This window comes from Mus caroli, unplaced genomic scaffold (genome assembly GCF_978045245.1).
Source record: "Mus caroli unplaced genomic scaffold, Mus_caroli_1 scaffold_7, whole genome shotgun sequence".
Lineage (NCBI taxonomy): Eukaryota > Metazoa > Chordata > Mammalia > Rodentia > Muridae > Mus > Mus caroli.
The window spans coordinates 35,177,829-35,194,546 of NW_028227262.1; the positions used below are offsets into that span (position 1 = coordinate 35,177,829).

Consider the following 16,718-nt stretch of genomic DNA (forward strand, 5'->3'; position numbering starts at 1 on the left):
GAGTCAGCTCTACAGTGAGGGTCTAAGTACTCTGACGGGGACAGCAGCAGGAACCAATGGGCAGCAGTGGTGGGATACTTTGGCCAGAGAAGCACAGGCATTGGTGCATCGGGGAGATGTTTATGGAGTTTATGGGAGCCAAGAAATAGTTTTCTTTTAAGAGAAACTACAGACATAGTGAGACATTCCAGTAACTCTGCTCACCTCTCTGAACCAGTTGAAAGTTAGGAATGTGAGCGAACACATAAGCGAACGGTCTTTAACAGACATGGACTCCAGTTTCTCTCCAGGTTCCAGGTCAGGGAGGAACAGGGGACAATCTGAGAAAGAACAAATGTCCCACCAACCTTTAGCTCAAGGCAGAAGAACACGGGTCCTAGCTCCCCAGGTACCGACCTGTCCCTTAAGCTCTTATGAGAGTCAAGCTTTGTTTTATTTCAAAACTCCTTCCACTTTGGTGTCAAAAGAATACATCTACACTCTTTACCCCATCTTGGCACCTGGAAGCCTGCTGGAAACAGGACTTCTAAAAGGCAAGTATGTCTGGAAGGCTATGGTGCAAGGCCCTTCAAAGAAAGCACATGGCTCTTCTTAAGACTAAAGGTGTTTATGCCCAAGATAAACTGAACTCTACTATGACCTTATGTATACAAATCAAAAAACAGCACAGTGACTCCTGGAGGCAAGCCAAACAAAACCAGAGTAATTCAGGAAACAGAATCTCAGGTCCATGGAAACAGATGCACAGTTCATGCCAAATTCCTAAGCGGTCTTCCTGCAAAGGCCATTGGTCACAAAATTTGTGTCATGATGCTGTACCCCTCTCAGATTCAAGTAATAAAAAGTAAGTACATACAAGTGGGTAAAAAAATAATAAAAGAATCTGCCCATTAACCAGCATTCAGCAACAACTACAAAGAAGATGCTGGCTCCACACAAGCTCACTTGACTGACATGCCATTATGGCTGTAATTTTCACGTGAGGTGAGAAATTCCATCTTACACGTCCAAGGTGCAGGCCTGGTCCTTGCCTGCTTTTACCAAAAGAGCACAAAGTCTCGGGGAACTGTGTGTATACCTAAGAGACCGTCGATCTCATCCAAGTTTCCATCGTGTTGTCTTGCCACGCAAAGTCTCAGCAGCCGGAAATGGGAAGCCAGGCACAAAGAAGACATTGATCTGGGAAGGAAGAATCCACCTCAGGAACCACACTTAGTACCACAGTCCTATTAATCCAAAACTACAGGCACTCACTCTTGTAATTAAAGAAAAACAGCAGGTAGCTCAGTGCTGCCCAGCAGGTAGTGAGCATCACTGTGCAGGAAGGCAGAGGGTGTGTGCAGCTGGTGTGAGGCTTGAGAGGGAAGGAGGGGGAGAGAGGCAGGGCAGCCAGGGAGGCTCAGGAAAAGAACGCAAGGACAAATAGTCTAGGGTAGTGTGTGCTGACTCTCAAGGGCAATGCAAATCTCAATCCCAGGGAGCAAGAGAAAAAGAGGAGCCTGACTGCGTCCTTCTAACAGCTCTAGATGCAACCTTTCCTGAAAGAATTACTGTGATGCAAGGACCCCGCACATTAAAAGAACTATGAAATGGAGCTGGAGAGATGGCTCAGGAGTAAAGAGGGCTTACCGATCTAAAAGAGAACCCAGGTTCAGTTTCCAAAACCTATGTGGTGGCTCACAAACCACCCATAACTCTAGTTCCAAGGAGCCAACACATTCTTCTAACCTTCATGGCCTCCAGAATGCATGTGGTGCGGATACACGCACTTGGGTGCACACACACGCATTAAATAAATAGTCCATTTATTCATTAATATTACGAGATTTAAAATTTTTTTTTCCCCATGAACATTCAGAATACCAACAGATGGAAAACAGCTCACCTCTGGCTCGATTCTTGTGACGTCGCTTGACTGGCATCTTTTGCACATTCCTGATAGAACAGGGGCAGGAGGTTGATGACAATGCCATCTTGAGTGTTGTACTCTTCCAGTCCATAGAGTGCTTTCACAGGAAATGGAAAGTCACTGTGAAGAGAACCCAAAATCTGATGTCCCCACTGGGGGGAAAACAAGGCCATGCTGGAAATCACTAGAACAAACCAACTTCAGGCAAAACAAATTTAGGAAGAAGCTATAAACAGAGAGAGCAGGTGGGGACCTTTATAGCAACTCTACAGCTGGGATACAGGATGTTGGGGCTGGGTGCGGATGAGGTATGGTGGGCAGACTTGAGGGTAAAAGTAATGTGAAGCTTGTATCCGCTTCCTCCGCAGTGGAGCCAGCTGAGGTGAGCAGCACTTACCCCTCTGGAGCAGCACAGAAGTCTACCACAAAGGCATCTTGGAAATCATTGAAGATGGTCTGCCCGACCCATTCCTTCCGGGTACAAACAAGAACAGGGTTGTGAGGGGCATATTTGCTATATAGCCAGCCCTGAATAAACTGCCACTAACCTTTCTCAACCACAGGCTTCTCATTTCTAAAACACAAATAGTAACACAGACCTCCAGTGCTGTGAAGAAAGGAGAGAATGCACAAAAAGTGCCTCACTCGGTGCCTGGCCCAGAAGAGGGCTGTCGAACAAATGGTGCCTATCACCAACAACCTTCTCGCCTTTACCATTATAATCATTAAGTGCAGGAGCCTCAGGAGAGCCCAGAAACTGGGTGAATTTGGGGATACCCAGGAAGGTCTGTTGTACTCCACAATAGCGAGAAAGACAAAATGTGTCCCAAAGAAGCTCTGATGCTTTGTCACTTTAAGAAAAGGCACTTGGAATGGGGTTTTGGCAGCTCACACCAGTCATCCCAAAACTGGGATGGAGAGGCAGGAGGACTACAGCTAGTTCAAGAGCAGACTAGTCTTTATGAAAGTTCTAGTCAGACCCAGCTATACAGTGAGACCTGCCTCAAGAACTGGTTCCTACATGCCACCCGAGAAACAAGACATTGTCCTTACCAAGGTTTTTGGAGCCAACTTCCTTTCTTGGATCAGGTTGGCAAATTCATCATAATACAGAGAAGAGGCCCAAGGAGAGTGCTCAGTGCAAGAATGAACCAGTTGTAGCAAAGAAGTCACCTGGAAGAGATAGAGAGAAAGAGCTGTGACCTTTGGGCTGCCAACTCTAAATTCATGTCCACGCTCAGTAGTAGGTTCTTTCTCAAGTCTCAGGGCCAGAAGTCAAGAGAGGCATTCCGGAGCCTCTTTTCTAGTCTGTCTCTTTCCAAACATATATCATATCCAAAGCCAAAACCAAAGCTGGAGTGACACCCTTAGGTTTGGACATTGAGAGGAGAGACAAGCAAAATGAATAACACTGCTCTGTGTCCTAGAATGAACTTCTGAGGAGTTACCAGGACAAGATGGGCATGGTGTCTCATGCCTATAATCCTGGCACTTGGGAGGCAGAGACAGGAGGATCCCAGAAAGTTCAAGGCCAGCCTGGTCTACATAGTCCGTTCCAGGCCTGGGGCTACATAGCAAGATAGTTGAAGGTGTTTTTGAAACAAGATACACAAAATACTCCAGTCACAGACGTAGCTCAGTGGTAGTGTACCCAAGGCCCCTGTTCCATCCCAGCATTGTGAAAGAAAAGAAAACTCACACCACTGCCTGGGAAAACAACAGTGAGAAGCTATAAGCCGGAGCAATGGCACACATCTTACCACGCTACAGAAACCTACCTGTGTGCGCTGTTCACTGCTCACATTGGTGCTCCTCTCGGTTGAATTAGATGGTACACTTCTATGAACAAGAAATGTTAGTTTAATCCTGTAATATTTTATAGTAAGTTTAACAGTCTTCTTTCAGCTAGAACTAGAGGTCGAGTTTGATGACGGCATGTTAGAGTATTTACGTTGTTCAGCATAGTGAGCATGATTAGTCCCTCTTTTTTTGAGACAGTCACACCAGATTACCAGCCGTATGTCAAATTCTTGTGTGCAAGTGATCATTCTGCCTTTGTCCCTGGAATTCTGAGGCTTTTGCAAATCAGTCGGACCACTGATACATATTTTGAAGGGCACACTAAATGAGTAGTGATAGGAGAGTCTCTTTTGTTTTTCTGAGACACTAGTCTGACCATGCTACCCAAGGCAGCTTTGAACTCCTGGCATCAGGTGAGTCTCTTTCCATGTGCCCAGCTAAAGAAAACATTTCTTCAATAAGTAGACTGTTCTGGGCATTGTCCCAGTCACTGAATGCCCTTAATAAGTCTACAGCGTAAGTACAATTAGCATTGTACAGTTGCAAAAGTACAAAGGCAGAGGTAGAGTATTAGGTAAGGGCATTAGGTAAGAACGGAGCTAGGATTGGACTCCAGACAGTATGGATCAGCAAATGCATTCTTAACCAGAACACCAAAGGCTCTTCAGATTTTCCCCCCATTCCTTTCTTCTAGCTATTATGCCGACTCTAAGAATGTTTCCTGAGCTCTTAGAATTCCTGGCAAGTGATTTCCGAGAAGCAGAAACTGCACTGTCAGTTTACAATGGCTTCTCATGGAACCACTGCTCTGATACTTTTTCAGATGCTATCACTGAGGCATCTAGGAGCAAGTGCGGATCCACACAGAAAATGTATTGCTACTAAACACGAAGCACCAGACAAAATTAGTGCAGCTACAGAGAGCTTAGGTCAGAAGCAAATTCTAGAAAAATTAATTTCAGGAGCACCAAGGTTATCCTCTGTGGAAAGATTTCCAGCACTGTCCCTCCAGGCAACATTATGATTAATAATTATAATGTAATTCTATAAAAATTGTTCATGGTATATACAGTCAAGAATGGAAAAGATTGAGTTGGAGAAAGGACTAAAAGTATGCTCTTGCAGAGGACCTGAGTTCAATTCCCGGGACCCACATCAGGCAGCTGACATCTGCCTGCAACGCCAGCTCCTCTGACCTCTGTAACGGGCACCTCTGGCTTCCACAGGTACTGGCACTCATGTGCATATACCAGCTTAGAAAAACATAATTAAAAATAACAAAGACAAATCCTAAAAAGGATTAGGAGAGAGCATGGAAAAGAAGCAGGTTATGCTTACTTCTTCTCCTCCAGTTTTAATGTCTTTAGTAAAATATAAAGTGTGTAAGGCAGCACCCTGCCTAGCTGACTGAGACACAGGAGGCAGACTCTGCATGAGTACCTGTCTTCTGCCATGATACCGGCCATGGTGACTGCACCAATGATCCCGATGAGTTTGTACTTGAACACAGTGCTAGAGAGCTGCTTCCGGATCACCAGGTGCATGTCGTCCTGCAATGCGATAATGAGGTGAGAACAGAGAAAGACTGTTCTGGAGTGACAGCGAAAGGTCAAATCACTGCTGGAGCCAAATCCCATTCTCTAAGTCTCACACAGAAGATGGAAAGTTGTTCTGAAATCCACAGACCAATTATACAAAGCTCCTAGAACAAGGCACACGTTCCACAACAGCTCTCAGTGTTGTCATGGCAACTGCTCTAGGACTTGAGAATCACTGTGGAGTGGCTGTGCAGCTAGAATAATGAGATACAATAAACTATTCTTAAACATATTGACTTTGGGGGTGTACGCTATGTGCAGGGCAGAGGCACAGAGGCCAGAGGGCAATTTTTAGGAGTAGATGATCTCATTTCAAAATGAGGAAGTGCTGATTAATCTCAGGCTTTCACACTGGACTGCAATTACCAGGCAATTTTCAGACCCACTATGACACACTATGAAATTTTGGCAGACCATAATAAACCATTTAGAATTAAATTTAAGTTGGTCAGCGGTAGTGTACACCTTTAATCTCAGCACTTGGGAGGCAGAAGCAAGCGGATCTCTGTAAGTTTGAGGCCAACCTGGTCTACAGAGCAAGCTCGAGGACAGCCGAGGCTACACAGAGAAACCCCGTCTTCAAAAACCAAAAACCAACCCCTCCCCACCAAAAAAAGAAAGAAGAAAGAAAGAGAAAGAAAGATTTATATGGTAAAATCTATAAAACACTGCAAGCTGGATATGGAGCATAGCTCTATAAACAGAACTTGAGTTTGCAGCCAGCCTCAGTTATATACTGAAAATACTGCTGAGAAGAACTAAGTAATGCAAAGATGTCCTGTGTTCTTGGGTTGGAAACTTAATATTGAAAGATGATAGCATCGCTCAAGGACTGAATGCAATCCTTACCAAGACTGCAGCACCGGGAAATGCCCTGCTTTCCAAGTAATAATGAGGTGCCGAGCAGCTGCTCTGAACAATGTTGGTGGCTCCTCAACTGTTAAACCCCAGAACGCCTAATACTTCAGCAACGCCATCTCTAGCTATAAACTCTAGAGCTAGGAGCGAGGCTCAGACAGGACCTGCACATGAACGCTCAAACAGCATCGTCCAACAGCTGAGGGTAAATAAAAACAACCCACCGCCATCCTTGGACAGTGAGAGAGAGATGGACATGAAGTGGACATTCAACTACGATGAGAAACAATGTCTGACACACCTGTGACACTGACAATACTGACTGAGAAAAGACGACAGGCAATCACTACATGAGCCTACATGTCTTTCCCTAGGCCCCAGGGAGTGGGTGGCATGGAATTACTGCCATATTGGGAACCTTTCTGTTCAGAATGAACACCATTCTGAAAAAGAATGGTGATTATACTTGCATTTTGTAGGTGTTCTCCATGCCACTGATATACTTAAAAATACTTCAAATACTAAGTTCTGTATATATTTTGCCACAATTCAAAAACAAAATAACAAAGTAACTTTGTATTATTGATACAAAAAAAATTTTGCAAATACTCTGCTAAATGAGAAAACAGGGTACAGCCCCAGAAAGAAAAGCCCGATGGATGTAACAATAAATCTGTAAATGCTCCGGACTGGGGCACTGATGGCCTCAGAGGAGGCCAGCCAGATGCCTAGAGAGCGGGGACTGTTCACTGCACACCTCTCCACACACTGAATTCTATACATGTGTGTGCACCACCTGGCTAAGACAGCGTTTAAATTAAACAAGGCCCTGGATTCCCAAAGCCACAGCCCAGGATGAATTAGTGCCACAAGGTGTCCCAACAGCTACAGGAGGTGATAGTTACGACCCCAACTCAGTAAGCTTTGCTCATATTTTATGTCCTTTGTTAGCTTTCTTCAGTGATTAGTGACTCCAGGAGAAAGCAAGACGAGGTGGAGCTCAGCTTAGACATCCGCTATCTCCATAGTACTCCATGCAGAATCTGAAAACCATGGCTTATTTAGTCTCGTGGTTGGGCTACAGCAGGCTCAGACTCATCTTTAGTCCAACAGACTAAGATTTCCTTGATGTTTTTATTTTGAGACAGGGTCTCACTGGCAGGCTGGGATTTGCTGTCCGGAGTGAACTGGCTCAAACTCACAGAAACCCACCTGCTTCCAGGTACTGGGATTAAAGACATGAACATCCATGACTCTGTTGTTAATTTTATTATTTAGACAGGGTCTTGTTCAAAACCAGGTTTGACACCACAGGGTAAATCAAGGCAGGGAGTGAAGGAGTATGGCATTGGCAATTGGGGTCATGCTGATAGCAGCCAACTGTGTCTCCGCTGACGGTGATGGGTAATTTACATGGTCAGCCGTACTGATGGAATAAAACTATTTATCTGAGGCTAGAAAGAGTGGCCAGTGAGAAACTCTGAACGCTTTTAACTCTTAAGTGGCCAGTGAAAAAGAAAAGGATAGGGAGAAGGTCATGCACGCACAAACACGCGCACACACACACACACACACACACACACACTGGCCAGACCCAACCACATGTTTCATCCAGTTCACAAGTGCACATGCATACCTACACACATACCTGCATATGTATGTATGCATACACATACACATATAGACAGACAGCAGAGCCCCAACAGCCACACTTTATTTTTTTCTCTCAGCCTTTTTATACCTTCTTAGACAAAAGCTCTTTATAAAATTACCTCACAGATAAAATGTTACACAAAAGGGAGTTACAGAAGGATGTCAATAGTAAGTTCAAAGCAGATTCCATAAGCTCACTGTAAGTTCAAAGCAACAGTTTCACATGGTCTTGCTTTAGCACAGTGCACACCTGTGGGTTCATCCTTGACCCTGAGCTAGAATGAATGTTTTTTCTTGATCACAAATCTGTCCCAAGTTTATTTTTCTTTTTAGTGTAATTTATGCAAGCTCATTGTACTGCTTATTATGTTGTCTTTACTTATTATTCTGAGGAGGGGGCACATTCTATTCTTGACTCTAAGTTTATTACATCTTTCTGGCTAAACAACTAACACCATCTCCTCCTTAAACTTTCTTCCTAAAATTATTTGAATCAAATCAAGAATGCTATAAAGTCATTAATTCATCTCAACAGCACTAATTCATGAAAGCTCATCTTCATGTTGAGCTGCAGGGATTTGCCCTATAGGGTAGGCTGATGGCCAGGAACCATTAGGCTACGTTACAGTGGCAGGAAAGGCATATCATAAGACAAGGTCTCTGAGGTCATACCTCTTTAGAGTACATGCGAACAGTGGGCCATCTCCAGGAAACACACCTGCTTGCCATAGCCTTTCCTAGATGGTTTCTGTAAACTACCTGGAACTATGTATGTGGCTATGTAGCCCAGGCTGGCCTGGCACTCAGCATCATGTTACCAATTTTTTGAATTTGAGACAGGGTTTCTTTATTTTGTAGCTGTAGCTGTCCTGGAACTCCCTATGTTGATCAGGTAGTTTCTACGACTCCACAGTCTTAGTCTGGCAAATTTCAAATGAAGAGGTTTAAAATATTCCTTCTCAATACATGTCCTCTTACCTGGATATGGTTGCTGGTTCCGGGCTGTTGGCTAAATGCAAGAGTGCTGAGAATACAGAAGATTTTTCGTATTTGCTGAGGGGACATATTTTCCAAATAATCTAAGATGCCCTATGAAGGGGAAAAAGGTCCAAAATGAGGTAATTAGCTAACATTTTTCTCTATTTAAATTAAAATACTTTTGTTTAAATTAAAAATTTTCTCTATTTAAATTTAAAAACATTTTTTCATGTTTTTAAAATTAGATATACTCATTTTATGTGTGAATGTTTTGCCTGCATGTATGTATATGCACTATATGCTTGGTTGGTGTCCAAGGGGTTTAGAGAAGGGCAGTGGATTCCCTGGAACTAGAGGTATGGGTAGTTGTGAACCAATATGTGGGTGCTGGGAATCAAACCGGATCCTTTGCAAATGTAACAACTGTTTTTAACTGCTGAGCCATCTCTCCAGCCCTACTCTCTCCTGCCCCCATTTTAAAGAGAACAATTACCCAGCTACTTCAGTTACCACGTCAACATCACCGAGTCACTTGCACTGCACATACACAACAGCTAAGTCTCGTAAACAACCTAGATGCTCGTCAACAGTGAGAAATGTGGTTCACATGTAATGAAATTGTCTCAGCCATACGAAAGAACAAAGCTATGCTGTTTGCAGGAAAACGAAAACAAATATTAATGTTGTGAAAGTGGGTTAAGGCAGGTCAGACAAATACTGCAAGTTCTCTTTCGTTTTGATTCTTAGAGTTTCCACAGCTATATAAGCCATGTATGTAAGACTTGCTCATGCTTCTTGCTCTCTTAACGCCCAAGGCCACGGCCAGCCCCACCCACAGCGCTTTAAGTGATCCTGAGTCAGTTCAGATGGGCTGCAGCTTTACATCACATGCTTCTACTTGAAACCTACCTGTTACCCATCTTCCTACACGTCCCTCTCACATTTATAGTGCTCAATATTTAAAGATACAAAATATGTTTTTGCTAACTTACAGCAGTAACACTGAGATACACGCAACAGAAAAATGAGTGGGTATTTGTCGGGACAGACAGTACCTTAACAAAAGCAGCATTGAGCCTCATAGCAGAGGCGTTTAGCACAATCAGCTCCAGGAGGACATCCAGTGCAGTGTCGACTTCAGCCTTGGTCCCACTGCAGACATGGGTGACTAGGGCACCAACCACTTCCTATACAGGGAGGTGACAGGACAGTATGAAGCAAAACCGACACGCCCATTCTATGGTGTTCACGCCCAAGGCCTTCTTACCCACCACCTTACTGTCTATTAGCTGTCACGCACCACACAGAACAACCACACCATCACACAGTTATCCTGGCTCCCTGGACCTCACTATCCCATGCTGGCCTCAAACTTGTGACTATCCTGTCTCTCAAGTATTGGGACGACAGGGATGACCACTCTGTCTTGACCATCAGTAATAGATCAGTGGACAGTATCAAAACCTCCTGATTTTGTTCCTTGGTGTGGTCATCTGAATATTTATCCATGAGCTAAATTTTACACAAGTTGGGACTGGACTCAGTGTGCACTGAGATTTCTTGAGAAGACCATACTTGTGGAGCGTAAGACTTTACAGGCTTTGTGAACTGAGAACAGGTCAGACTAGATGATTCTAAAAGTCTATGGCCTCCTCAGGAGCATCACTCAGGTGCAAAGCCTTGCATTCATATACAGGCAATAAAAAATAAAACCTAGTAAGTCCAGTTGTTTGAAGTGCTACATATGAGCAAGATCTTGATAATTTTAAAGCAACTATCAGCTCTCACAGTCGGATCCTCTAAGGAATCTTATCACTTCAGGACAGAGACTAGAAATGAGTGTTTTCTTTCTTTCTTTTTTTTTTTTAAAGATTTATTTACTAGCCGGGCGTGGTGGCACACGCCTTTAATCCCAGCACTCGGGAGGCAGAGGCAGGCGGATTTCTGAGTTCGAGGCCAGCCTGGTCTACAAAGTGAGTTCCAGGACAACCAAGGCTATACAGAGAAACCCTGTCTCGAAAAAACCAAAAAACAACAACAAAAAGATTTATTTACTATATGTAAGTACACTATAGCTGTTTTCAGACACTCTAGAAGAGGACCTCAGATCTAATCAGGATGGTTGTAAGTCACCATGTGTTTGCTGGGATTTGAACTCAGGACCTTCGGAAGAGCAGTGAATATTCTTAACCACTGAGCCATCTCTCCAGCCCAAAAATGAGTGTTTTGTTTATGAAGCAAGATCCTGCACTGCAGGCCAGTCAGGCTTCAAACTTTTGTTTATCACTCTGCCTGTTTTCCAAGGACTGATTAAAGATGTGCATCTCTATAGCTGGCTTAGTACTGAGTTTTCCAAGCTATTGGCCAAAGTTATTTCCCCTTCAATGTCATCTAACCACCCAGAATATACCTCAGAATACATCCAATTTATTTGAAATTATACCTTTCCATATCCTGTTTCTTCCTTATCCAAATAAATGTCTCAACATACCTGCTGGCAGTAAGTATCAAAAAACTTAAAAGCATATTTGTACAGAAGACTGCCAAACAAAATGATCCTCTGGTCTTGAGAGTGAAACATAGTCTGAGCCAGCAAAAGAATAGATGGGCAAATATCCTTAAGAACCTGGAAGAGGAAGAGAGAAAAGTCTAGGAAACGGTGTTGTAGACCAAATGTGTTAATATCCATATCCACAACTGCCACCAAAGAGAACAAGCTGTCGGACCTCGCATCATCTCGCAGACACACAGCATCCTGCTCTCAGACGCTGCTCTCTAGCTTTTACACTAAGCAGAGCCCACAGCCTGGTTCATGGTTAACAGACACTTGACTACTGAGTTACAGCTCCAACCCCTGCTCTCACTTAATTGAAACAACAAGACAGTTTCTTTGCTTTTGTTTCTTTCTGGAGTCTTCTAGATGGCCTCAAACTTTGTAATCACAAGCCGGCCTTGGGCTCTGACCCTTGTGATTCCACGTCCCAATCTAGTGAGGGCCTAATGTACTGCTGTTTTATAAAAGGAGTCTTAATTATACCCAAAATAAATAATCCTTCACCATTCTGATTTTTCTCAAAGAATCATAAACAGATTAAAAACTTACCTTGGAGTTCAAAAATCTTAAATGATAAGCTTAACACACAGTTCCTACATGTTCAATTAGGAACTACAAACTAGACTGAATAGATTCTAGTTTCTTCACTCAGTCATATACCTCCCTGGGTAAGCTGCTCTGTTCCAGTTACGATTTAAGTTCAGTCTATAGCGTTCAATGCTACCCAAACTGAGTTTGTGTGTTTGTGTGTGCGCGCACGCGTGCGCTCGAGCTCGCGAGTGCTGGTAATCATACATATGACCGTGCATGTGGAGGGCAGAGGTAACCCTCAGGAGCTGTTTTCAGAAGCCATATTCACTTCTTTTTTCTTTTTTGAGACAGGGCCCCTCACTGGGACCTGGGGCTCAACAAATGCTGGCTGACCAGAGCCCCAGGGACCTGCATATTTCCACCTGCCCAGTACTGTGATTGCAAAGGTGTGTCACCATGCTCAGCATTTATATGGGTGCTGGGAATAGAATTCAGGTCTTTGTGATTGTATAGCAAGCACTTTAACAACTGAGCTATGTCCCCAGACTTTCAAACTAAGTTTGTTAAATAATTGTTATAAAAGAAGTGACCAGGTTCCACAAATAATGTAATATAGACAAGACATTGAGGGATCCAAAATAAATTACATTAGTAAGTCCATCTTCATTACTGATATTGTCATTTTCAAAACAAAACAAAAAAACAACAAAGAAAAAACCAAAAAACCCAGCAAACGGACCTCTATGAGTTCAAGACTAGCCTAGTCTCCCCGGGCGTGGTGGTGCACGCCTTTAATCCCAGCACTTGGGTGGCAGAGGCAGGCGGATTTCTGAGTTCAAGGCCAGCCTGGTCTACAAAGTGAGTTCCAGGACAGCCAGTGCTACACAGAGAAACTCTGTCTTGAAAAAACCAAAAACAGACTAGCCTAGTCTACATACCAAGTTTCAGGCCAGCCAAGATAACATAGTGAGACTCTCAAAAAAAAAAAAAAAAAAAAAAAAAAAAAAAAAAGTCAAAACACATTTAAAAAAGCTATGTTGCTAGAGATAACTCAGCAGTTAAGCATGCTTGCCGTTCCTCTAACAACTCAAGTTGGGTTCCCAGCACCCATGTCAGATGACTCACAACCACCTGTAACTCCAGGTCCAAAGGATCTAGTCCTCTTCCAGCCTTCAAGAGCATGTACACACATGTGGCATATACACACAGGGACATGGCACAAACACATATGCAAAATAAATCTTTTTGAAAAAAAATCCAAAAGGCAAAAGAACTTGTGTTAGAGATTTCAAGATAAACTAACTCCGTTAACATCTTCCTGAAAGGATGAAAGGCCATCTTAGGCTGGCTCATTAACATCATCATCCCAGCCCAACCAAGCCATTAACCTACTGCTCTGAGACGTGCTGAGCTCCCTGTCAAAGATCAATAGTAGACAAAGGTATTGTGAGATTTCCAATGGTGAAGAAAATATCAATCTATTATTTTCTCGGCATGTCTCCATCTGCACCCACTACTTCCGGCATCTCTCGCACTTACCAGGTAATGTGTAGAGAACGCACTGTCAAGCAGCTGTTCTTGAATGCAGTCTGACTGAATCTTGTTTCTCAGCAGCTTCTCCACGCCCTTCTTGGTCTGCGTGCTGGTGCTGTAGATGATGAGCAGCATCGCCACATCCAAAGCCTGCCAGAGAGCAGCACACCAGAGCTCTTATTCGCTCCTAAGACACACTATGACACTCGCTGGCCCACTCCACACCCACGGAGCTCCCACGCCATTACAAAACCCAGAAACACTTATCACAGAAATAAAGTGCAACAACTATTATCATTTGGTAGTTCCTGAAAAAAAAATCAGAATATTGAGAACAATGATATTGAAATAGAATGTTGAACATTTTTACATTAGTTAAAAAAAAAAATAGATGAAATCACTTGACAACTAAATTGTATACTTTCAAAATTAGGAAAGGTGCTTTAAGAAAAGTTACAAAGACTATAAATGTTCATCAATATAAGGTTAAGTAATTTATGATAACTGTTTTTGAAATATAACAGAGGTACAAAAAACAGTATAAGCCAACCCATTTTTGCTTGTTTGTTTGTTTGTTTTTCGAGACAGGGTTTCTCTGTGTAGCCCTGGCTGCACTGGAACTCACTCTGTAGACCAGGCTGGTCTTGAACTCAGAAATCCACCTGCCTCTGCCTCCTAAGTGCTGGGATTAAGGAATGTGCCACCATTTCTGGCTCAGCTAATCTGCTTTTAAACAGAGTCAGTCATTTCTGATACCTGGTGATGATGGTGAAGAAAATAAGCAACCTGCACTACACTAACCACAGTAGGATTGTACTTCCTAAGAACAGAGTGAAAACGATACACACATGCACATGCACACGTCTGCTCTCATAGGAGTGCGCCTGTCTTTATACACACACAGCTTTCACAAAAAAACACAACATTTACAAAGGGGAGGTAGAGGCGGCTCAGTGGTTACAAGGATTTGCTGCAGCTCTAGGGGACCATGGCTCTCAGTTCGCAGTCCCATGTGGGATGGCTCACAACACCTATAATACCATCTTCGAGGAGACCCACTACACCATGCCTTAAATCCCAGCACTGCGGAGACAGAGGCAGGTTGATCTCTGTGAGTCTGAGGCAAGCCTAGTCTATGAATGAGTTCCAGGACAACCAGGGCTTTTACACAGAAAACTGACCTTGAAAAAAAAACCAAAAACAAACAAAAGAACTGTACAAAGAATATAAAACTTATGTTTATACCATGTTCTTGCCTGCAAGTCTATAAAAATTAGGTATAAAGGCATCAAAGAGAGTAAATTTACTTTCTGCGTAAAAACAAATAATTAGATTATCATTTGCTCCCACATTATATTCAAGTACTCATGGTAGCAAATGCCTGACACCATAGCCCTTGGGAGTAGAGGTAGGGGGATCAGGGGCTCAAGGTCAATTTCACAGCTATCCAGTGAGTCTGAGGCAGTGGGATGAGACCCTGTCTCAAGAAACGTCCTTATTTTCACTGTTTACTCTCTATCATAGAAACGTTTAAGACTGTCATCTAATAACTGCACACTCAACTAATAAAAATCCCACAAGACAAAGATTCCAACTAAAGCAAAGCCTTCAGAAGAAACAACTGGTACACAGAAGGACAGACAGACATGGTGACTCCAACACATGGAAGCTGAGGCAGGAGAATCATCTTCAGTTTAACAACCACAGTGAGTTCTAAGCCATCCTGGAGTGCAGAGTGTTACAACATACACCCACACACAAACTAACACCCCCACACACGAACACACATATACAGACAGAGACAGACCGACAGACAGACAGACACACATCAGAATCAGAGAGAGACAGAGAAAGTCACAGAGAGTGGGGGATAGATCCAGTACCCCTGTTTGTCCTACAGTGGAAAGACTAACCAGCTCAGGTCAGGACTACATGGGCAAAGTAAAATCAAAAAGACAACTGCACCTGGCAGGAGGAAGGCTAACCGTATACTCGGGACCTGAACTCGTGACCTCGGTAGGGTACTGCTGCTTGGACTATAACTTCACGTGGGTGAAACAATCTCCTAGTCCCTACTGAACATTGTAGACTAAAGTCATTTCCAGAATTAGTAGGTAAGACCAGTCACAGGCAAGTCACCCCTCTCGGGTTGCCTTCTTCACACACCCAACATTATCAGAGCAGCTACGGAAGGACAGCTGCAGGAGCACAGGAAGAAGGCAGGAGAGCACAGTAGCCAAGGCAAAGCATAAGAGCATTACCTTATGTTCAGCCGCGGACTCAATGCGCTCAATTGCCTAGGAAAACAAGGGCCACAATGTGATAGCACATCAGTGGAGCATGTGACACCTGCTTCATCCCACACCATCATTTACACTTGAATGACAAGCTCACCTCACACAGCTGCCACTGACTGACACTCACGAACCAGCGTGACGATCAAAGTTACAAGATCTTACTCACCTTAAGCCAGGCTTCTGAAATGGCTTTCTCATATCTAATGGCTGACTTTATTACATCAAAGACAAGAACAATACAGTCTTTATCACTGTTCTCTTGATTTCCTGAAGAGCTACAAACAGCAAAGCAGGAAACATTATTTTTGCTACTTACCAGAAAAAGATCCAAGTTTCTGATTAATAACCAGAGGTTCTGGAGCATGTCCCAACTTATTATGCAAAATATTGAAAAACTTGCACTATAGACTGTGTGGATTTGAATGGCTAAGAAAATGCTTACATAACAATACAGAGCCAAACCTCAACACACACACACACACACGTGTACACACATACACACACATGTGCACACACATGTACACACACGTGCACACACATATGCGCACGCACACACACTTGAAAACCCCTGTTGTGCTGTATGTGCACGTAGTCTTGCTACCAGCACTTGAGGTTTATTATGCTTTCATAACTATCCTGCCTTCAGGATGAAAGTAGACTATGATTATACAAAGAAAGAAATGGCAATTGCAAACGGCTCCATACCTTGCTAGTCCTTTACTTTTCAATTTGCTTTGGGAAGCCTGAACTCGTGACGGCAAAATAAACTGCTGGACGTTCAAGTTCTCCCGAAGCTCGGCAATGACCTATTGTAAATCACTATCGTCATGTATTCTGCTCACTCTCAGTGGACAGACACAGACCACTCTCTCACTGGAACCTTAACAACTCAAAACACTGAGGAAAACACCTGACTGAACAAAAGGCGTGTCAGCAGCCTGGATGAGAACAGTTCGAGTTACTTAGAATGCCACACTCTGAACCCTAGAATCACTTGAGGCACAACC

The 16,718-nt window shown here is 43.4% G+C and overlaps 1 protein-coding gene across 1 annotated transcript in view; it reads right to left on the bottom strand.

The window, feature by feature from the left end:
* Positions 1 to 16,718, bottom strand: part of Fancd2 (FA complementation group D2) — a 64,015-nt gene that overhangs the window by 30,965 nt on the left and 16,332 nt on the right. The window contains exons 12-25 of the mRNA XM_021165022.3: positions 16,417 to 16,517; positions 15,878 to 15,986; positions 15,676 to 15,711; positions 13,421 to 13,564; positions 11,288 to 11,422; positions 9,852 to 9,983; positions 8,797 to 8,907; positions 5,150 to 5,259; positions 3,688 to 3,748; positions 2,963 to 3,082; positions 2,307 to 2,380; positions 1,886 to 2,029; positions 1,079 to 1,179; positions 205 to 320 (exon numbers count right to left, since the gene is read on the bottom strand). Coding sequence (XP_021020681.1) covers positions 205 to 320; positions 1,079 to 1,179; positions 1,886 to 2,029; positions 2,307 to 2,380; positions 2,963 to 3,082; positions 3,688 to 3,748; positions 5,150 to 5,259; positions 8,797 to 8,907; positions 9,852 to 9,983; positions 11,288 to 11,422; positions 13,421 to 13,564; positions 15,676 to 15,711; positions 15,878 to 15,986; positions 16,417 to 16,517 — 1,494 coding nt within the window. The remainder of the gene's footprint in view (positions 1 to 204; positions 321 to 1,078; positions 1,180 to 1,885; positions 2,030 to 2,306; positions 2,381 to 2,962; positions 3,083 to 3,687; positions 3,749 to 5,149; positions 5,260 to 8,796; positions 8,908 to 9,851; positions 9,984 to 11,287; positions 11,423 to 13,420; positions 13,565 to 15,675; positions 15,712 to 15,877; positions 15,987 to 16,416; positions 16,518 to 16,718) is intronic.